Genomic DNA, 21387 nt, shown 5'->3' on the forward strand with positions numbered 1-21387 from the left:
AAACATCAAGACGTGCCTCAGAATTGTCTCCACTTCGGAACAAAAGTGGTTCAATTGCCTCAAGTACCGAGCAGAATATGTCATGTGCAGCATACACAGTGCTTTAACGGAGGCAGATATGCGTTCGGAGACGAGAGAGCTCCGTCTACGTAGTGAAGACCAAACCAACGTGGTCCAGGGCTAATAAACTTCCCTTGCACTCGATATAGTACAAGAGCCATCAGTCAGATTGCAGAGAAGGTGGCAACGCGATTTGAGAATTTGGCTACAGACTCGATGATGTTCTCTTTTAGCGTTTACCCGCGTTCCGAGCATGGCGGGTATTGGTCTTTGCCTCAATATGGAGTTCCAGCTGAACACCCTTCTAGGATACCGGTGTGGGCCACGCCGTGCCGCTTCAAGCCCTCTTCTTCAGAGTACATATAAGCCCCTTCTGCCTCGGGAACCAGCTGCCGGTCACCTCCCACTCCCTCCGCGGATCAACCAGCTGGATCTCATAACGGCCCACCAACGTCGCCACGATCTTGTACACCTCCATGTTCGCCAGGTTCCTCCCTATGCAAACCCTAGAACCTCCCCCGAAAGTCAGGTCGCAGGCGTTGAACAGCCTGAGCCGCTTCTGGAAGTCCTCGTCCGACTCGGCCGGGCGCCGCAGCCACCTCTCCGGCCGGAACTCGTCCGCGTCCTCGCCCCAGACGGACTTGTTGCGGCCGGCGACGTATGGGTTGATACCGACTGCCGTGTTGGGCGGGACGAATGACCCGTCGGGGAGAGTAAGCCCGGAGGAGGGGACGTAGCGCTCCAGGAGCATGCACACGCCGGGGTGCATCCTCATTGCCTCGCGGGCAACTGCCTCGAGATCTTGGTTGTTTCACCCTGGGTCAGTATGTTTCACTTAGTCATGAGCGTGGCGCTGGACATGATCGTCAATTTGACCTACAGGGTAGTGCACGAGCGGCATTGTACGGAGCAATCTTGCCGAGATCGGCGGCGACTATCTCTGCCTCCAGCTTCTTGTACACCTCCGGGTGGCCCAGGGCGTAGTAGAATATCGCGCGGATAGTAATAGCCGTGGTGTCGGCTCCAGCGAGCAAGTTCACCAGTAGGTATCCCATGATGACGCCGTCATCGACCATGTCCGGGTGGGTGTTCTTGGCATTGAGGAAGTGCTGCAGGAAGTCTGGGACCCTTGGGTTGAAATTGAGATCCGTGCCAGAGGACCGGGCGATGAGATGTTCAACTGAAGCAAGCAAGGATTAGTGATACTCTCGCTATCTCGCTTGTTTCCGGCGCGGTGTCGAGGGTATCAATGTACCTGCAATCCGCGTGATGTTACCCAGGTTTGGCGGGCCGATGCGCATCACTGGATTCTTGTCCATGAGGAAGTCCAGGAATGGCATCTGCCCGACTGCTGCAAAGTAGTCCAATGCCTTGTCCGCGATCTCGATCGTCTTGTCATGGTCCCGGCCAGTGTCCATGTAGCCGAAACGCTCGCTGAAGGAAGCAGCGCCGTTCATGTCCCATGAGTCTGTGGTTACGCAGAATTGGTCAGTGAAGTTCTCTTGCTTGATTACGGTAAGTCTAAGCTACTCACAGAATCCAATCCACTGGCCCAAGTCGCACTCCGGGTTTTGCTTGCCATTCATGAACCTGGTTTCAAGATGATCACAGAAGTCGCCGATGACGGTATCCATCAAAGGTTCCAGAGTTAAGACACTTCCTTGTGAATAATACTTGACTATCGCTCTCTTCATGCGGGCGTGTTCTTCCTGGTCCGTGGTACTGAAGAGATGGTAGGTAATTTTACCCTGTGGCGTATTCTCCCGTCAGCACTGCCAAGATTTTATCGGCAACATAGAGCCTGAAGCTTCAGAGTCTCGATCACTGTCGCCGCGAGTTTGCGACGACAGCGAATTCGACATACATTGATCACTGTGCTGTTGTTGTGGTAGAACTCTGTCTGCTCACCCGATTCCGGCATCAGCATGGGGTCTACACACGCTTGCTAATGACAATCTCGTACCTTGCGCCACTTGCCGTCAGTGCTGTAGAGCACTTTGGCCAACTCGGGAATGTCAAGGTCCAATGTGTTAGGGCCAATGCGTAGGATAGGGCCGTACATCTCATGAAGCTTTTTGATCTGGATGTGATAATCTCCTCTTCGGACGAGAAGAAGACGCCACAAATTCGTGTACCCTGTCCAAGTCAGTTCGAGATGACAATGTCACCCTTGAACTCGTTTAGGTGCATTGAAGTGGTCAGATACAGAGTAAAGCACTAGACTTACGAGCCAGCCATGGTCCAGGATATTGACGTATAGAGGATCCCAAGTCGGACAGTAAACACCACGTCAGGAAAACGAATATTGGCAAGGCGACCAGAAAGAATCCCAGCGCTGGCAACGGCTTCCGTATTAGCAAGCCCGTGCCTATTTCAAGGTAACCCGTCTTTGCGTCCATTTTGAGGGGGTGACACTTAATTCAACGCTGTGTGATGTCGCTATTGAATTCCATGAACGCCAACCTGGGTGCTCAGGTGGTCTATCCCAAGCAAAGAATTGAATTCGGGGGAATGGCAATATTACGGAAGGGAGTGTAATGGCTGCCTTCCCAGTGGTAGGCTGCACGGAGTAACTATGGGACGATACCACGCTGGATCCACCCGCACGATGGGCCTCATAGGGCAAATCGCCTGGGCTACTGGGGTCAGACTGCACAGAAAAATGGCAACACTAGACATCGTATGATCGTACACTACATAGGGCTCCTGACGATCTTCTTGTGCTATCCCTTACACTGCTGTTTGTTCGGATGAAATTGGACTACTAACATAGAGGCTCTGATCAGAAAACCATTGGAATGCACCATTTTTTTTCACCCTGTTCATGGATAAGTGCATTGTTTTGGCGCTTATTGACGGCCAAATCCCCTACTCCTTAATATCAAGATGGCGAGGATCAATCCGTATGTGATGGTTAATTGTCGGGTGTAGGGACTGGTTCCCCGGAAGGCATCTAAACTCGCTGGGACTCCAGGGACCCCGACGGCGATGCAACCCTAAGGCATCAAAATACGGCCACTGGGCCCACTTACGGATCCGGGTAACCCACAGGCGTCGCTTTACATTCCAAACGGGGCGACCGGTCTGGAAACCATGGAGAATATGGTATGCAGGCGTTGAGACGCGAGGACGCAGGTTGAGATTTTCCCGGGATGCTACTAGTCTATAGGCCTTCCACAGCACGCATTTGTCCATGTTTAAGATCCACCAGAGCCCACACGTGCCTCAAACTTACATAAAGGCTGACTACATAGTGGTCGCTACCAGCTCGACTGGGGTCCGAGAAAAATACCATCGCTTGAGGCGGTCGAAGCACGTAGATGTCCCCTGAGTGCCGCTGAACATTAGGGGTCCGTCATCGATTTTGCATAGAAAGGTCGGGTCGGCATATGAACGCATGAATGTAACTATAAACCAGCAACTAGATATATCAGTGATACTGGCGAGCTTGTTTGTCCTTTTATGTCGGCAACATCAAACTACTGTAAGACCCCCCACATCGGCAAATATCAGGCCTTCGGTTGGCTGCTTGGGCGGAGATTTGGAAACGCGAACGACTTCCCAGCGTCCCCCTTCCAAATTAAGCCTGTCATTGGGAGTGGCTCCCCTTGCATTAAGACATGAGTAAGTAATGCATTCAGCGGCAACAGTTTTACGATAGACTGCATAATCGAGTGTCCTCAGGAGTGGGCATCTTCTGTGACCGTGACTGCGACCGCAGTACTTTCCTCGTTGTGCACAACAACGTAACGTGTACGGATGACACATGGGAATACCTGCCTTAATCCCCCGATCTGGGTAGATCCCCCCCCCCCCCCCTGATTGACCGGTGCGTTGATCGACGAGTGCTTGACTGGAGAAATTTGCCTCTGACTGAGGCGGCCCCCAGAACTTCTTTCCACACCACGTAGCTTCAATAGACTCGCGCCATCGCCAGCGACAGAGACGGGGGATTGACTTGTCGACGATGGCGATGGGTGGGCAAGGCCCTATGGCCGTCCTGGTCATGTGGATCATGGTGGTCCCAACGTTGGTGTGCGTGGTTCTGCGGTCTTACACTCGAGTAGTCGTGATCCAATCCCACGGCGCCGACGACCACGTCTACAATCTCGCTTTTGTGAGTCCCCGACAAGAATTTTCCCAAATCCCTCGTTTTTGCTGTCCCTTGCTGACTATAGAGTGGTGTCGGCGCAGATCTGCCTGCTCTGCTACACCATTTTCATCACCATCGCCGCCGATTATGGCTTTGGCCAGAGCGCCTCAACGTTGGAGCCAAGCGACCTCTCTAACGCGATCCTTTTCGAGGCCATCGGGCAGACATTCGCGGTCGTAGGAATGGCTGTTGCAAAATGGTCACTGGGCCTGTTCCTGTTGCGCATCATCCACCTGAGGATGCACAAGGTTCTGATCTGGGTCGTCATGGCCGCGCTTATGGGGGCCAGCATCTCTACCTGCTTTGTCTTCTGGCTGCAGTGCACGCCGCCGAAATATCTTTGGGACCGCAGCATTCCAGGAGGATACTGCCAGGTTGATTCAACACCGGTGTCTATGTTGTTGTGCAGTAAGTCGGCGGGTAAGGGACGGCCGCTAGAAAATCCTGGTGCTAAATCGGTTTAGTCCTTTGTGTCCTGGCGGATTTCTTCTTCGCCATTTCTCCGTGGTTCTTTATTTGGAACCTCCAGATGGGTCGCCGGGAAAAGATGGTGACTCTAATTAGTCTGAGTCTTGGAGTCATGTAAGGTTTCCCTTCTGGAAAGTCTTCGAAACGAGCTTTTCCACAGCGGCTGACGATCTGGTAACAGAGCTGGAGCATTTGGCATCAAAAGAACGATTGACGTGCCTCAACTGTCAAGCCCTAATTACACAAGTTCGTCGAAACCAACTATCGGAAGGACTGGAGATTATTCACCCGCTGACAATCTTTACATTCTCCAGAAGACACAGTCGGCCTCATAATCTGGTCAGCCGCCGAAATCGCCGTCACGATGATCTGCATAGCCGTGCCCGTCTGCCGGCCGCTGTACAACCGCTTCCTCGACAAGTTCACATCCCGAGGCACGGGCAGCTACGAGAGGCAGGACAATTCCGGCCAGACCCCCGGGTTCGCACTCCACACCTTCGGCGGGAGCACCTTGTTGCCGCGGGGCGGGGCCGGGCAGCGGATCGCGGGCAAGAGGCGGACGTCTCCGGGCGGGGACAGCAGCGAGCAGCCCAGCCTTGGGGAGCAGAAGATGGGGAGTACCTCGACGTATGCCATCGCCATTGGGACCAGGCAGGACGAGAATCACAGCGACGAGGAGATTCTGGGCGTTGAGGAGAGGGATTCCGAGCGGCTGGGTCAGCCCGGGGCGAATGCGATCCGTGTCACGGAGGAGGTCAAGGTGACCAGAAGCTAGTTCCCTGATGGGAAATGATACGGAATTCATGGATTGATTGGGAGGCCATCATCCTTGTGCATTCGACCAGGTGTGTGGGAAGAGAGCTTCATATATCCGTGCCACTATATTTTGGAAATCACCTCGTCGACCCCACCTCGAGGCCAGGAGAAGCGATTGCGGCAGCAACAACGTCGGAATGATTGCAGGTCTCCGACCCCGATACGCCGTCTTTCTGCCAAGGGCCTGATGAGCAGTGGCCGATAATTCGGACCAACTTCAGCCTTTCTTGGCCCTATCGGCCTCTGTCCCACGGCCACCCATGCCCACCCCGGAGATGAAGGCAGCCCTCATGCTGGCGCCCAGATACACAAAGGGAATATTGCCCCAGTCGATAGCATTCCACCGGGCAAAGTTCCACGGCAGGTAGACGTCCAGCCCCAGCTGCCTGACGGTCCAGAGGTGGCCCAGGTCGGCGACCAGGAGCCCGAACAGCACCGTCTTCCAGACGTGCGGGTCCGAGGTGGAGCGGAGGACAAGGGCCTCGTTGAGGGTGAAGAGCAGGTACAGGTTCGCCAGCTGGGACAGGACCATGGAGGTGCCGGTCGGGATCTGGCCCGGGGCCGGGGCGGAGGCGGCGTGGGTTAGGAGGAGGTAGTCATCCTGGCGGAAGTGGGCGAAGAAGGCGCCCACGAGGGCCGAGACGGGCTCTATATAGAGGAAGAACAGGCGGTACGCCATCGGGAACCGGCTGAGGCCTGCTCGTTGATGCTGCTGTTGAGGGGCCATGGCGGCCGACTTGGACAAGAGGCACTGTTGGTTGTACGAACCTTCCCTCGGCGTGATCTAGCCCTCTTCGAATAAGGTGGTGCCCGCGAGAAGATCTCCGGGTATATCTGATTCGATGTTGGAAAACAGGACTGCAGCACTGCGATGAGGTGAGGTTGAGGCTCTCCACAATGACGGCACCAACTCCTTCTGGAAACGGCCAAACGGCCCCGAGTTCAGGCCCCCTGCTTCAGGGCAGGGGTATCCTGGAGGCGATCCACCCCCTCACGCTGGACCCTGAAGACCAACTGTCCAAACATCAACAACAACTTGAAATTTGCTCACGGCTACAAGTACGGACGCAACAATTTTCACGTGCAGTGCAGACACAAGTATGACCAAGTAGCCCTGAGGAGATGTCCTTGCGCGGTATCGATCCCTTGGGTTTGATTCTTGGCCGGCATGAATCGGCCTCGGGAGTCGGACCCATGCCAAGTCAAGCGTGTGTGAGATGTCTTGGGGGTGGATTTACAGCAAATGGCACACATCACACAACGTTCAGCCCTTCAGCCAAGATCTCCAAGACATCAACAGTGCCAGCAGAATGGATGAGCTACGATGCTGCTGCTTTAATAGCAAGGGCTATTGAGGCTCTGCTAATGGAAACAAAACGTTCCTCGACTCGAGATGATCTCTGTGGCCCCCTGGAAACCTCAAACACCAAGACGCCCCCTAAACATGGTCGTGGCCAGGGGGAACCGCACTAGCCTCCCGTCTGATCGACGTCCCAAAACACCGGCCCAGAGACGACATTGGCGTTTGAGCCTGGCTCCAACGACACCTTGACATTTGCTCTGTGCTTAACCTAACATCATCATCATCCTGTTGTGCTTCGTCTCGAATTTTCTGAAAGCCACTTTGAACAAATCCAAACCGAGAGGCTAGAATAACCCGCCGGTACGCGGAACACACGTACTTCCTCAAGGCACTGTTCGAAGAGTACAGCTAGTGTGCGGGAACGGGCTGTGGTGTGAGAAAAGGTCGCCATATCCATCCGAGCTCCGGCAGACGGAAACCTCTGGCTCTACTACTCGGACAGAACCCGACGTTGTATCGTCGGTACGAATCATACGGGAGCGTAGTGCGCTGCACATCATTCCTGCCGGCATCGTCCCATCACACCCGAGCCCGGCATGCCTAAACGTCCGCGTCCGCTCATCGAGTACTGGCCGGGGTACGGGAGGCTCCCATTCTACTACTCTGTGAGTACATGCCGTCTCATGCCCGCGGACACCTTGAGAGGGTCGGTACTGACTGTATGGCTTGAAGCGTCCTGATCTCAGGCCACCACGCCTGAACATCCTCACTGTTGACCCCGAGCGGGCCACGCCGGGCTATATTTTCGTCTCGCCGTCTTTCGACAGCCCATATCGACCGGACTCTGGCCCTTATATCTTTGATACTGATGGTGTAAGCTTGATCTTCCTGGCTCCGATTTGTTTCCCGTCCAGATTCTCTTCATCCGCTGCACACGTTTATTTATACACTGACACTCTTCTCAGAATTTGGTATGGTCGGGCATCACCGCCTCTGGAGGTGCAGGTAGCACAGATGTGCATGGCCTGTACGTCTGCCAGTACCGTAATGCACCACATCTATGCTTCTGGCGAGGCCAACAGCGAGGAACCCATGGCGGCGGCATGGGCGTCATCATGGACACATCCTACAACATCGTGCGCACCGTCGCCGCCTCTAATGAAGCCCCCGTCGACTTCCACGAGTTCCTGTTGACATCCGACAACACAGCGCTGATCACAACATACCCACCGAGGTTTCTCGATGCGCTGTGGGTCCTGGACTCGTGCTTTGAAGACATTCCCCTCTATTCTGACGACGGCCGCGTCCCCTTTCAGTGGTGTGCGTCCGACCACTTGGACATCAACGAGAACCCCAGCCGCAAGGAGTTCATTGCAGCTCACAAGGGCCAGACACCCGACCGCGCATGGGACCCCGTGCACCTGAACAGCGTGGACAAGACCCCTGCAGGTGACTACTTGATCTCGGTGCGCCACCTGGACTCCATCATGCTTGTCTCGCACCTTGACGGGAGCATCATCTGGCGGCTCGGGGGAGCAAAGTCGTCATTCAAGATGGAAGGCTTTAACCTCACCCGGCAGCACGATGCCAGGTTCCTCTCATACATAAACAGTTCAGGCATGATCATCTCGCTGTTCAACAACAACAATGACGGCGCAGCCCTCAAGGGCAACCCGTCGAGAGCGCTGGTGGTGGAGCTCGACACACAAGGCATGTCAGCCAAGCAAATATCCGAATACGGTCGGGTCCCCGAAGGAGCAGCTGGATTCAACGGGACAGAGTTGGACAATAGGCGATACATCGACTCCAACGGCATGGGAAATGTCCAGCTCCTCCCCAACGGCCACATCCTGACTCACTTTGGCCGCCATGGTGCCATTGCCCAGTACCCACCCGAAGGCGACAGCGAGCCCGTCTTTTTCGCGAACTTGCTGCCGGCACAACAGACACCCTCGCCGCCGTCGGAGGCCCTGTCATGGAGCGCAAACAACTACCGTGCCTTCCTCTACCCGCATACCAACAACACCAACACGACCGACACAGGCACAAACATCAACTCAACGACCGCCGCCGCCCTCCCAACCCAATGGGAGGGCAAGCCCACCTCCCGCCCCGACCTCTGGGCCTACTCCCGCACCCCAGCCACCCTGATGACCATGTACGTCTCGTGGAACGGCGACACCCGCGCGGCGACCTACCGCTTCCACGTCTCCATCCTCGAGTCGGCCGCCGCGCAGTCCGGGTCGCTCGAGCCCCCGCCCGACGAGGACTTCCAGTGGGCCGGCGACTGGCCGCGGACTGGGTTCGAGACCAACATGACCGTCGGCGGGGCGCGGCCCTGGTCCTTTGCCGAGGCGCTCGACGCCGAGGGCAGGTCGCTCGCCAACAGCTCCAAGGTGCGCACGTACGTCCCCGCCAAGGAGGACTGGAAGACTTGTGGGAGGTGGCACTGCTTCCCTGAGATCACTGGGGATGCGGACGTCCTTCCGCTGTTGGAGGGCCTTGGCGATTCGGATGGTCCTGTTGGTGAGAGTGGGAGTGGCCAGACGCCCGGTGTGGTGGGTGTGGGCCAGGTCGGGGTCGGGGTGCTTGGGCTTGTGGAGCACGTTTTTGCTCTGCTTGGGCTGGGGTTCTGTGCCTGGTTGGTTTGGAACCGCATTGCTTGTGGTGGGAGGGGGTGGCGCCCTTCCGCAAGGGGGTATAGACGTGTTGGGAAGGACGAGAGCGAGGTGGTTGTTTAGAAGGTTCTAATTGTTGTGGCGTCTGTGGGATATCGGAGCCTCGGGCCCAATCAGGCATTCAGCGGCTCTCTATACATATCTGATGGGATTTTATCAGCGTCATGATTGTCGCTATCCCAAATATGAACGTTGGATGTGTGCTGTCCTACCTTCTATGCCACTTTTATTGTCCGCGCTGTCTTCCGCATACACAACTATACCTCGATAGCCTGTTCACTGGTCTTATACTAGGCTAGAAGTACCGCTTCTAGGTGTTAGTTTTCAGTCGCATGTCTCATTCATCGGCGGCAGCAGATATTAGTGAGTCCCTTTCATCATGGTTGACCCGACGTTGTAGTTCTCGGCGCTTCCACAAATATTGTTTCATATTGCCTTTCCCCTTGATTTCAAACTCGTTTGCCTCTTGTGCGATCTGTTGGGCGATTTTACCGACATTTGCCCAGGATGCTAGTCGCTGTTGGCTCGATGGCTGTGACCATGTTTTCCTAAGCGCGCAAATCAACTCGTTCGCATAAGTCAGGCAAACACCTCTGGGCAATCCGGCCGTAATATTACAACGGAACACCTAGTTAGAACGAATTGATACACACAGCAGCCCCGCTCGAGTTCCAAGCTTCGAGGTTGACACACGATCACTCGAGTGGCAATTTGCAATTCTCGCCTTGCTGAGTTGTAACGACGTACCTAGGTACTCATAGTATGGATGTGTCGGCATAGTATCAGATATCACTTGTTGAGCTGCTGTGCCGCAATGCGACGGAGGCGAAGTGAGATGCCATGTTCCAATCAGACCCCACCGTTTCGACCTCATGGAATTGGCAACCTTGCTTGCCAACCCACTACTCATGCACGAGACATTGCATCTTATGCCTGTCTCCCGGAAGAAATTGCCGCACCCTCTCTAGAACAACTACTGCGGTAATCCTTTCGGGAGGAAAGGACAAAAGTTCAAAGTCTTGATTGATGCACTGTGCAGGACACGGCGCTCCACTCATGCCCACTTGAAGGCAGGTGCTATCCAGCTTTTGTGGTGCATGTACACTGTGGACCCTACCCCTGGCGTTTAGCGCCGAGTTACCAGACCCAGAGGCAACCGCGCGGCTAGAGCGAGACTCGGCCCTGATCGCACCATTCCCATGCGAGGCTCCTGTGCCTGCGCGGCGTGGATCAGGCAGTTGTGGTCATGTTTTGGTGCCGCCTTGTTGGTATACAATCTCTCCACAAGAATGTCGTCGGTCACATATATCTACCGTAGAGAGGAGCTCAGGACCGGTGTCATTTTGAAATCGTTTCGACCGCAGCACCCTTTCGCTTTCCAGAGTGGCTTTACCTTCCTATACTTTATCTTTATACGCAAAAGATTTCCAGATGGATCGCAACGTTCAAAATGGAGTTCCTTCGGCCAGAAGTGATGCACTCATCGTCAAACGCAATATCCGCAACCAGGACATAATAGCCAGCACTCACGTCGAGATCAATTCTCAAAGTCTCTCTCGTGTCCTCCAGGATGTCTTTCCGGATTCCCAGTCCCTAGGACTCGATAAGGAGAAGCCCGAGGTCACATGCGAGATTCTTTGGCATGCGAGTCCGGCTCTCCGTCAACGACTAGACCAAGAACGTGCCAAGAAAGGCCAAACACGGGACGACGTGATCATCAGCGATATCGAAGGGGCGCTGGCCTTGGTGCAGAAGGAGTACGCGACAACGACGTCCCAATTGACAGCACTTTCGGAAAAGGGGCTGATCAGCTACGACCTGCTATGGTGTCTCTTCCCGCCACGCGTCGAGGTCTACACGGATGTGAACGCCCTACATGAGCCACAGATCCTACGATGCAAGTCGTTTGGCTACCATGAGGACCAACAAACAGGCGAGAAGTGGTTCGCGATTCAGTCTGAATGCCTCAACCACGACAGCCAGGGCTTCGGCTGGTCCGAGCAACTCCTCAAAATCTCATCCTTCAAGGGCACTGCGCACATTACGTCCCTGCTCGCGCATCCCCTAGCGTACCACCCAAAAGAGAAGGACCTACGTGGCAGACTACACGCCCGGGGGAAGACCTTCGTTGGCCTGCTGGCGCAGCCAACGTGTCGACAGCACGGGGCCATGGCGCTCATCTCACGCCGCGCGGGTAGCGAGTGGGATCAAGAGACTTTACACATCTCTGGGCGGGTCATGGTCGACCCCAGTCGCTTTCCCAAATTGGATTCTTCGTCAGACCCGCTTCGCAAGCCGTCCTGTCCGCGCTCCAAGGCCTTTTCACCGGCAGAGACGCCGGACAAGGACCTCATGTTCTGCCACTACCGCATCATCGGCTTCAGCTTCGACCAAAAGAAATGGAGTGCGCTGGCCGTCAGCCAGCTGCGCGATCCGGAGTGGAACGACAAGGCCCTCGACAGGGTCATGATGCCGCCCGGAAAGCGCGAGCTGCTGCGCAGCCTCGTGTCTGCGCACCGGGCGGAGGACGAAAGGCACGGCGGTCCCGATGATGTCTCCAAGGACAAGGGCCGCGGCCTGGCCGGGCTGCTGAGCGGCCCCCCTGGCGTCGGCAAGACGCTGACGGCCGAGGCTGTTGCTGAGATATCGCGCCGCCCGCTGTACGCTGTCAGCGCGGGCGAGCTGGGGGCTGAGGGCTCAGACGTTGAGAGGCGGCTCGGCAAAGTCTTCGCCGCCGCGAGCTCGTGGAAGTGCGTGCTGCTAGTCGAAGATTGCGACGTGTTTCTCCGGCGGCGGGACCACGTCAGCCTAATCAATAGTGCGCTTGTGAGCATTTTCTTGAGACGCTTAGAGTAAGTTCTTTCTTAGGCTTGGCGCCATCCTACGTCTCTCTGGGCTGGACTGATAATTCTGCAGGTCCTTTCAGGGGCTCGCTATCCTTACGACGAATCGAATAGAGGATATCGACAAGGCCTTGCTGACCCGTCTTCATTTCAAGATCCACTACGGAGACCTAGGAAGTAAGCAGCGTCTGGCACTCTGGAAGTCTTTCCTGGGCCTTGTGAAAAGTCTGGACGAGGGGAAGCTCCAGAAAATCGCTACAGATCATGAGGTGAACGGACACGAGGTAGGCCATATAATTCCACAGATGCTACATAAGACGCGTGAAGCAGCTAACAACCATCTCGCAAAGATCAAAAATGCCGTTTCCTGTGCTAAGCTCATTGCTCAAAGCCGAGGCTGTACATTCACGGCTGATCTGCTTGAAGAGATTTTGGATGAGCTATCGCCACGATCCAATAACATCAAGAACATGCAGGACCTCCCCGCCACCTTCCAGGAGGTCAGCTGCAATAAGAAGGATGGCTCAGACAACCGGAATGAGGCCTTGACGCGCCGCATCCTGGACAATGACAAGAGTTTCGGTGCGAACCAGGCCCTCCGCCTCGCCACCCCGGACCAGGTCGCCAAGGCCAATCAGGCGCTCGATTCGCTGGCGGGTAAGGTCACACTTGTCTACTCGGGGAGCGGTGATCTCAACATTCAGTTTGGTAATGGCGACATGTTCCATGTAAATAGCGGCGGCACCGTGAATAAGGCCGAACACATGGCTGTTGGACACAAGCCGACTTCTACTAGATAGACCATAGTATTTATAAGCTTTGAGGGTTTTCACGCAGATAGCGATGGATATGTTCTTTATGCCTAGGATAAATATCTCGGCGATAATAACCAGACTCAATTTGCCCTAGCTGTTGTAGTCGACATCCTGCTGCCCGGCGCCGATAGAGATGCCTCGCGTGCAATGCCTCCCGTGGCAACATGACGATCTTGGCTACTTGTCTGTGGTGGAATGTGAGTGAAGACTGCAGCTGCCAATGAGGGGAACGGTGCTGAAGAGTCTACCTCATCATCTGAATGGCGGGTGGTTATGTTTTGAGACGGGCCAGAGCACTCCCTTATGCCGCTGGAGTTCTCTAAGCGCTGATAGTCTGGGTCATCGGTACTGTTACCCTCCTCATGGCCAGCGGTCTGGTTCTCTAAGCAATCTTCCGCCCGTTCAGATCCATCATTCTCACCGCCCAACTCTTTTCCTACCATTATTTCGTCGTGTTGGTTTTTGTCTTCTTCATTTGCATGAGAGCTACCTACCAGGGGGAGGGGGGGTTTTCGTTTGGGTGCTGCAAGCAAGTTAATGGAATAGTGACATGATAGTGACATGCTATCAAGGTTCTAATAGTATGTTTTTTTGTGTGCCTTGCATTATTTACACGTCACTAATATGTACTCATTCCTAACATACTTTTAGTCTTGATATAATGTGATATGACGCGACATGATATTAGCATTTAACATAGCCCCCTTTAAAAAAAAATCCCTTTTTTTTCGTCCCTAACCCAACTATTTATTTGCTCTTTACTAGCTTAACTATTTATTATAAAAGGATCTTTGGAATTATAAAAATATTTAAAAATAAAAATAAATTTAAAGTTATTAAGGTTTAAATTAATAATTTAAATATATATTAATATAAAATTAATCTTAATATAATATTATATAATATTTATTTTTTAATATATTTTATTTTTTAATATATTTTATTTTTAATAGCATTTTAATAGCTTTTTATTAACATTTCGTTATAATATTTAAATTTTAATTAAACATAAAATTATAATTATATTACATAACCCATTTAAAAACCCCCCTTCCCCAAGCCAAAGTACGCCCACCCAGCTTTTATAATACGCCCACCCAGCTTTTAGCGTTGGCCCACCTAGTATGAGGAAATTAGCTGCATGTATTAATAAAATATAGGTATACTTTGGATTTTACCCCTCCGCCTTTTTACCCCTTTACCCCTTTACTTCTTTACCCCTTTACCCTTTTACCCCTTTATCCTTTTACCCCTTTGCCTTTTTATACCTTTTATGCCCTTTTATACCCTTTATATCCCTTAAGGCCCTTTTTATTACTTAAGGCTCTTTATGCCTTTAAGGCCTTCTTTATTTTTAAAAGCTCTTTATCTTTTAAGGGCCTTTTTTACCCTTAAGGGCCCTTTTTATCCTTAAGGGCCTTCTTTACCTTAGCCAGGGTAGCTTTTTAAGGATATGGGGTAGCTTTTTGCTTATTAAGAAAGTACTTAGTTTTATTAGTGCATATAGCCAATTTCCTTATACTGGGTGGGCCAACGCTGGAAGCTAGGTGGGCGTACTGTAGAAGCTAGGTGGGCGTACTCTGCCTCCCCTTCCCCCTGGTAGGTAGCTTTGTGCTTTAGATCGTACTTTGGATCATACTTAGCGCGGACTGCCTGGACATCGTAATGGGTCAAGAAAGGTCTTGCAGGGGCTTTAGTAACCACCGCAGAGCCCTTTCGAGTTGTCTTGGTCTGCTTCCTAATCCTCATGTCAACTGCTTCTATCAGGGCTTGGGAAACGCAGGCTGCCGCCAGGAACTTGTCAGGAGCTGGATTTGGTTGGGCTTTGTATCGGTATAATTCAAAATTATCGACAAGAACACTCAGGGAGTTTAGAGTTTGTATCGACCATCCAGGCGGCTCCAGGTCCTGCCTGGGGGCAAGGAGGAATGATGACGTCGACGATGATGATGACTTGTCCAAGTGAGTCAGCGAAAATCTTCCCGCTTTTGATCCTCAGCATGACTTAGTATCAATAAAACACATAGGCCCATCCTCCTTCAGAGATTGGTGATCTACGTGTGGCCGACGTCATCAGATGCTTGTTACCCGTGTTACAGGGAGGTCACCCATCAAGGGGTCTTTTTGGGGGTGACTCAATTATTGCTTGCGGCCTGGAATTCCTCTGCCTCAAAATGATTGATAGACGTAAAGGTTTGAGTTCCCGGGGTTCACTATGACGGCAGTGAGGCACTGCAGCTGCCGGAGGCCGACCACCCAACATTCCAGCAGATATGGCCCGGCCATCGCGAGCAAATTGACGTCAGACAGCCTCCCTCGCAAGCTGTCGCTGTCTGTCTCAAACGAAGTGATGCCCCCCCCTGTCGTTTTGATCACGCTCCCCCCTCTGCACAGAAAAAAACAGCCCTCCGCGCGCGCGCCCACGCAGCGTATGCACCCCTTCCTTAATTTTTAATTATCTTAATTTCTTTAATTATTTCTTTTATAATTACTTTTATAAGCTATTTTAATACTTAATAATAAAATAAATACTTATAAAAGAGGTAACGTTTGAGACAGACAGCGATTGAGTTGAACCAGGTGCAGCAAGATACTGAATGATGTAAAATTGGCTTTGGTACCCGCAGATAGCTCACCAACATCATATTTCTCCTGACAACAACACCTTTGTCGGACTTCACGCAGTTCATTACACGTTTCACCCTGTCAAACAAAACGCTGACACCCAAGCAATATGAATCTCTCAATTCTTCCTTTACTTTCAATCTTCTTGGCAGCAGCACCTCCTGTCAATGCTGGCCCCTTAGGCTACGGCATATGCCAAGCTGGATGCGCAGGCGTTGTGACGGCCTGCTACGCCGCTGCTGGAGCAGCCTGGGGGGCCACAGCGGGTGCTGCAGCAGGCCCAGCTGTTGTTGCATGCAACTTGGCGTTCGGGAAGTGTCAAGCTGCCTGTGCTGTGGTGGCTTTGGCTCCAACTCCGTAGGGCAAGTACTCATACTGCATTTTTGTGAGCCTCACTGAGAATAATATCTCCAAGCAGTATTCCACGTTTATGGAAAGGCCTTCCATGCGTTGCTAGAAACTTTTGAGATAGGAGGTGTTATCCGGGCGGCGGGTGGTTAGGAGCGGGAATTTGATAATGACAGTTGAGAAGAATGACTTTGTTCTCACAATATCAAAGGCGCCAATTGTGCATGAAATCGTCTATATGCATTATCTTGTACATTGAAGAGGTCAGAAAGAATTCTGCTATCAGGGACTGATATCTTGGTCACCCGCGTTTTCCACCCTGAACGCACGTTCTAATTCCATGTGACGAGGGCGGAAGTAAATATCAGCTGCAGGAGGCCGACTGAGACCTTTCGCGGATACCTGCGCCACCCGGGCGGATTCCGCGGCCGGGCGCAACTGAAGCGGACCCAGCTCGGGGGCTGGACGCGGCTCAGGTACTCTGAGATGGAGAGAGGTAGCCAGTCGATCAACAGAGCGCCGATGAGGATGGAAACGTGGCGTGGTCAGCTGCTGTCAAAGTATGAGAAGCTTGACAGGACGAATGACTGTGATATGGACTACTGAGCCTTTTAAAGAGTGGTCTACTAAGTCCCACTGTTGACGTGACCAACGTCTGGAGGTCTGAGTCTTCGGAGTGTGCCCCGAAGCGTGTCCGTGAGGTGCTGGGTGCTGTTCTCGCCGCGTGGGAGGGCAGGCCCCGGTACCTCAAGTTACCTTGCAATTCTGCGCAGCCGGTGGTACCTACACCTGTCTGCTCACTAGGGAAAAACTGGGAAAGCCACGGCCCGAGAAAAGAATGAATGACTGTGATATTGTGCCATTTATTCGGTAGAGGTCGTGGCATGGTGGTTCACCGTCCTCGGTGAAGAATTTGCAATTGAAAAACAGAATAGCGCAACTTTTTAGCTGTGTCTGGACAATGGTTGGGTAAAGGCACGGAGAAAGAAATTCATTTATGCCTGTTGCTATTGACAAGAGATATGGCTGAAAGCTAACGCCTTGAAGGGTGTCGTCCTGGCAGCCATGTGGATCCCTAAGGCACCCAATTTAGGCAGTACTTAAGCCTTCTGCAGACCCCCCCGAGGTAGCAGCAATTTAAGCAACCTACGCACTACATAAGGATATATAAAAAATCGATTTTTTGTGCTAAACTGATATATCCTTGCCCTTCGAGATAGCTATAAAGCGAGTTGCCCATTAGATCGTCGGCGCAAAACATCCCTAGCTGAAAAGCAAGTCGCCTACTAGATCGTCGGCGCAAACGGCAACCTTAAGGAACTTTTTACTAAGTTAATCTTTAAGATAAAGGATATCGCTAAAGCTATTATCAACCTATAAGCAGAGCTTATTATTATTAATAAGAAGCATAATTTAGAAATTGCCCGCCTTTAAGAAAGCTTTTCTTAAATAAACACTTACGAACTTACTTAACACTCTTAATATACCTGTGATAAGTGCAATAAATGGGTTAAGTTAAGAAATAAGCTCTTTAAGCATATCTTCTTAGATATTTATGGTAAGAAGGGTGATTAACTAAGGATAGTTAATGTGGGAAAGAGGCATATATGGATCCTTGAGGCACTCAATTTAGGCAGTACTTAAGCCTTCTGCAGAACCCCCCCCCCCCCAGATAGCAGCAATTCAAGCAACCTACGCACCACATAAGGATACACAGCCAGATGGGCAGTATTATCCTTTTACCGTGTGACCCGTTTTCTCCCCCCTACTTATACGCCCAGTTGTTTGGCATACTCAGCTGTTTGTGCGTGGTTCACGCTTTTGCTTTAGAGTGAATTTTGGCTGTCCTAATACCAGCCTCGAGCCTCTAACATATAATGACTGAATTGTGAGGGCCATTGCGGACTTCCCAGACCGAAGAAACCAAAGGTCCAACAACACCGGACTTCATCGGTGGTTGCAAATGGTGTCGTCGGAGGTTGCGTCACCATATTGAAATCGCACAACTTGAGAGTGTCTTCTTTGCACCACTTAGCTTTGTACGGAGCAGTCAAAGGAGCGCCGCAGGATCAGGCTCTTCACAAGTCTTGTTCCACGAAACAAGGCATCAGCGCAAACACAAAATGGCGGCGCATCACGACCCTAATAAACCAAATAGGGGCTATTTCAAGCAATCAAGAGTGTCAACGCCCCTTACACCCCTCCCGCCTGGGTACAATTGGAACAAACAGATAGAGAAATACTGCTCAAAGGACTTGCTATTCAGACTCTACGGCGCGCCGCTACCGAGAGGTGTAGATGACTTTCCCACGAAACGTTCCGAATTGAATAAACTTCGACAACCCGCATCCTACTCCCACAAATTCGGCGGCGTGTTTTGCCATCGCGGGTTCTATGATCAGGCCATGAAGGTCCCCGAGAATTCGGTCCTCGCTGTCGACTACGGATTCCAAGAGTACGGCTTGCGTCTCCATGAGCTCGACATCAAATTGCACACCAACGCGGACAAGTCGCTGAGCCCACGCAAGGCGTTCTTATCCCACGATGCCACCGGGGCCCGCACAACAGCCCAGGCCGGGAGGTGGAGTCAGAATGACGGCCGTGATACCATAGGAACCATGCTCGTTACGAAGGGCATCAATCTCGAGAAGAATGACTACGCGAGCACCTTCCAGGCGACGCGGACAAACGTGCCCGGTCTCGAGAGCTTGCTGTTCGACTATGACAGGTCAACCTGGGTCGGGAAAGATGGGTCTGCGACGACCCCTCAGCTAAGGCCAGAAGTCTACGAGGGCAGCACCTTTCAACTCGACGTGAGCCAGCCGGGCGACGCCTTCGCCAGGATGCTTGCGTGGCTTCGTTATAACGACTTCAATGACCTGCAAGTCATCATCAAAGGATACAACCGCTCCTATTCCGACGATCCGGCCCTTGTGAAGGCGGTCAACAGCTCGTTCTCCTTCCGAACCGGTGCGCTGATTGACACATTCCGAGCTCACAACGGAGCGGTATTGTCGGCCGCGTGCAGCCTATCGCATATGAAAATAGCGACAGGCTCGCGAGACAAAACGGTGCGCATATGGAATCTTCATACAAGCACGCTGGAAGGAACGCTGGTGGGCCATACTAGTGGCGCGGTCAACTCGGTCGCATTCTCGTACGACAATCCGTGGGTGGTATCGGGCTCTGAGGATAACACGGCCCGGGTCTGGAACTTTCGTACGGGAAAGTTGTTACAAGTGCTCAAAAGCCATAAGGGGGCAGTGACCTCGGTTGTGTTCTCGGATAGGAATTCGATGGTGGCATCCGCGTCGGATGATGGAAAGGTTATCCTCTGGAGTGTCGCAGTGGGTAAGCCGCAATATGTGCTGAAAGGCCACAAGACGCCAGTAGTTTCTGTCGCCTTCACGACCCCACGAAGGCGATGCCCGGTTGGTGTCGGCATCCTATGATGGCACGATCCGGTTCTGGGAGCCGAAAACGGGAACGTTGCTACAGACACTCAGCGGCCACACAGATCGAATCACCTCAATGGCACTCGGCGGCGATCGCATGGCAACGGGCTCCTTCGATCGGACGGCACGGATCTGGAGTATGAAGACGGGGAAGCTGCTGCACACGCTCGGCTGCCATGATGCTCCCGTCCACCTCGGTTGGTTTTGACGGAGAAGACATGCACGTAGTGTCGACGTCGGACGAAACGATCCGTATATGGCAGGCCGAAACGGGCAAGCTGCAGCGAACCGTCCAGGGCCACACGGCTGCCGTCACGTCTACCACATTCGGGGAGGTTGGGGGCAAAAGGGCCATCATAACGACGTCGAGCGACGGAGAGGTGCGTATCCGGGCGCATCGGAACCTGATGGACGAGCTCAGAGGGGGTCGTGCACCCAAAAAGAACACACATATGAGTGTTATTATGGTGTTCTACCGCAACCAATATTGGATATTGCGCTGAGGCGAAAGGGACTGGCCTTGAAAACAACCAACCCGAAACAGCGGCTCCAGGTGCTGGACTACGGATGCCTTGAAAACGCCGCCATGGATCAAATCAAGTCGTTTATTGACAACCCCATCCCGGAGTTTGGCCAGATCATACCCGAGATTGTCCACTGCGGCCTGGGTCTGCACTATGATACGCGTCGGGGAACAGCAGTAAACCCCAAGGACGGGTCTCCTATATCGGATCCGGAACTACTCTTAGCGAGCCGTCTCGACCGCGCCATGATCGAGGTCAGCCTGGAGCTGAAGAAGCTCTATCCACGAATGATCTTCTCGTCCTGCACCCGACTTTCCGACGTCTACTACGGGCACTCTGATGCCGAATACACGGCAGATCTTCTGACCGGTAGTTTGAAGCCGAAGCCGACCGGCCAGCAAGGCATTCCAGCACGGCTACGCGCTATACACGGGGGGATGCACCCGCAGTCAGATCTCGTCGTGGCGGATGACCCCATGGCAGAGATTGCGGCGCGGACGTGGATCGACGAGTACGCACGGCTGGATCGAACTCAGCTGATGAATATGACGTACGATGCCTGGATTGCCCAGAATCCCAAAGTCAAGGAGGTTGTTGACGGGCTGAACGTTAAGTTTTGGCCGAACACAGTAGGGGGGACGCCGGGCGGTGCTCAGAAGCAACAAGGTTTTGTGCCGGCTGCTAAGTCTCAGAAGCCAAGCAGTGCTCAGAAGCTAGGCGGCGCTCAGAAGCAAGAGGGTATTGTGCCGGCTGCTGAGTCTCAGGGGTACAGGAAGCCACGTATTGTTACGGAAGACGAGGTAAACAGGGGTCTGCAACGTGCGCTGAAGGAGACGGAGGGAAAGCGAAAGTGGTGGAAGAAATCTTAGGTGTTGGCGAAGTTAGTGGCCGTTGAGGTTTCTTGAATGTTGCCCTGCTTGTCGACGGTATTAGCAATGGTAGACTTGTTAAGATCACTTACATCTTCTTAATTACTGTATTATTAGACTTGTGCAAAATTCCTACATACAATTTAATCATTGCGTTAATGACTTCAGGGCGTTCTTCAAGGTAGTTCACAATCCGGCCCAAGTAGCAATGCTGTTATTACCTCGGTCCTGCTTAGCCTGGATGGTGAACATGATGCAGTTAAAGTTAAGGCTGGTGGCGAGTGATGCAGCTCGTGGAAGGGAAGCCGATGAGAAGCAGGGAAGTGATTCCGGGCACAAGTTGAAGATTCAACCAAGAAAATTTGCTGACCTAAAGCGGGTGATTTCAGAACACTAGAAAAATGACCAACTCAAACGTATTCAGGGGGAG

At 52.7% G+C, this 21387-nt stretch overlaps 6 protein-coding genes across 6 annotated transcripts; 4 read left to right on the forward strand and 2 right to left on the reverse strand.

Moving 5' to 3' along the window:
* Positions 1-397: 397 nt before the first annotated feature.
* INS49_005746 (uncharacterized protein) lies at positions 398-2459 on the reverse strand (the record flags this gene model as incomplete). The annotated part of the gene is made up of 7 exons (XM_043166524.1): positions 398-861; positions 941-1240; positions 1316-1528; positions 1595-1808; positions 1925-1963; positions 2024-2196; positions 2288-2459. The coding sequence occupies 7 exons, from the start codon at positions 2457-2459 to the stop codon at positions 398-400; spliced, it is 1575 nt and encodes a 524-aa protein (XP_043027668.1).
* A 1616-nt stretch (positions 2460-4075) lies between these two features.
* On the forward strand, positions 4076-5456 carry INS49_005747 (uncharacterized protein; the record flags this gene model as incomplete). The annotated part of the gene is made up of 5 exons (XM_043166525.1): positions 4076-4177; positions 4255-4621; positions 4678-4795; positions 4863-4927; positions 4996-5456. The coding sequence occupies 5 exons, from the start codon at positions 4076-4078 to the stop codon at positions 5454-5456; spliced, it is 1113 nt and encodes a 370-aa protein (XP_043027669.1).
* Positions 5457-5714: 258 nt separating this feature from the next.
* Positions 5715-6224, reverse strand: INS49_005748 (uncharacterized protein; the record flags this gene model as incomplete). Its single annotated transcript, XM_043166526.1, has 1 exon — positions 5715-6224. One exon carries the CDS (start codon positions 6222-6224, stop codon positions 5715-5717), a length of 510 nt encoding a protein of 169 aa, XP_043027670.1.
* Positions 6225-7396: 1172 nt separating this feature from the next.
* Positions 7397-9541, forward strand: INS49_005749 (uncharacterized protein; the record flags this gene model as incomplete). The annotated part of the gene is made up of 3 exons (XM_043166527.1): positions 7397-7465; positions 7533-7673; positions 7766-9541. 3 exons carry the CDS (start codon positions 7397-7399, stop codon positions 9539-9541), a joined length of 1986 nt encoding a protein of 661 aa, XP_043027671.1.
* Positions 9542-10909: 1368 nt separating this feature from the next.
* On the forward strand, positions 10910-13121 carry INS49_005750 (uncharacterized protein; the record flags this gene model as incomplete). Its single annotated transcript, XM_043166528.1, has 3 exons — positions 10910-12330; positions 12395-12605; positions 12672-13121. 3 exons carry the CDS (start codon positions 10910-10912, stop codon positions 13119-13121), a joined length of 2082 nt encoding a protein of 693 aa, XP_043027672.1.
* A 5393-nt stretch (positions 13122-18514) lies between these two features.
* On the forward strand, positions 18515-20957 carry INS49_005751 (uncharacterized protein; the record flags this gene model as incomplete). Its single annotated transcript, XM_043166529.1, has 3 exons — positions 18515-19460; positions 19793-19944; positions 20109-20957. The coding sequence occupies 3 exons, from the start codon at positions 18515-18517 to the stop codon at positions 20955-20957; spliced, it is 1947 nt and encodes a 648-aa protein (XP_043027673.1).
* Positions 20958-21387: the final 430 nt, after the last annotated feature.

This window comes from Diaporthe citri (genome assembly GCF_014595645.1).
Source record: "Diaporthe citri strain NFHF-8-4 chromosome Unknown scaffold_2, whole genome shotgun sequence".
Classification (NCBI taxonomy): Eukaryota; Fungi; Ascomycota; class Sordariomycetes; order Diaporthales; family Diaporthaceae; genus Diaporthe; species Diaporthe citri.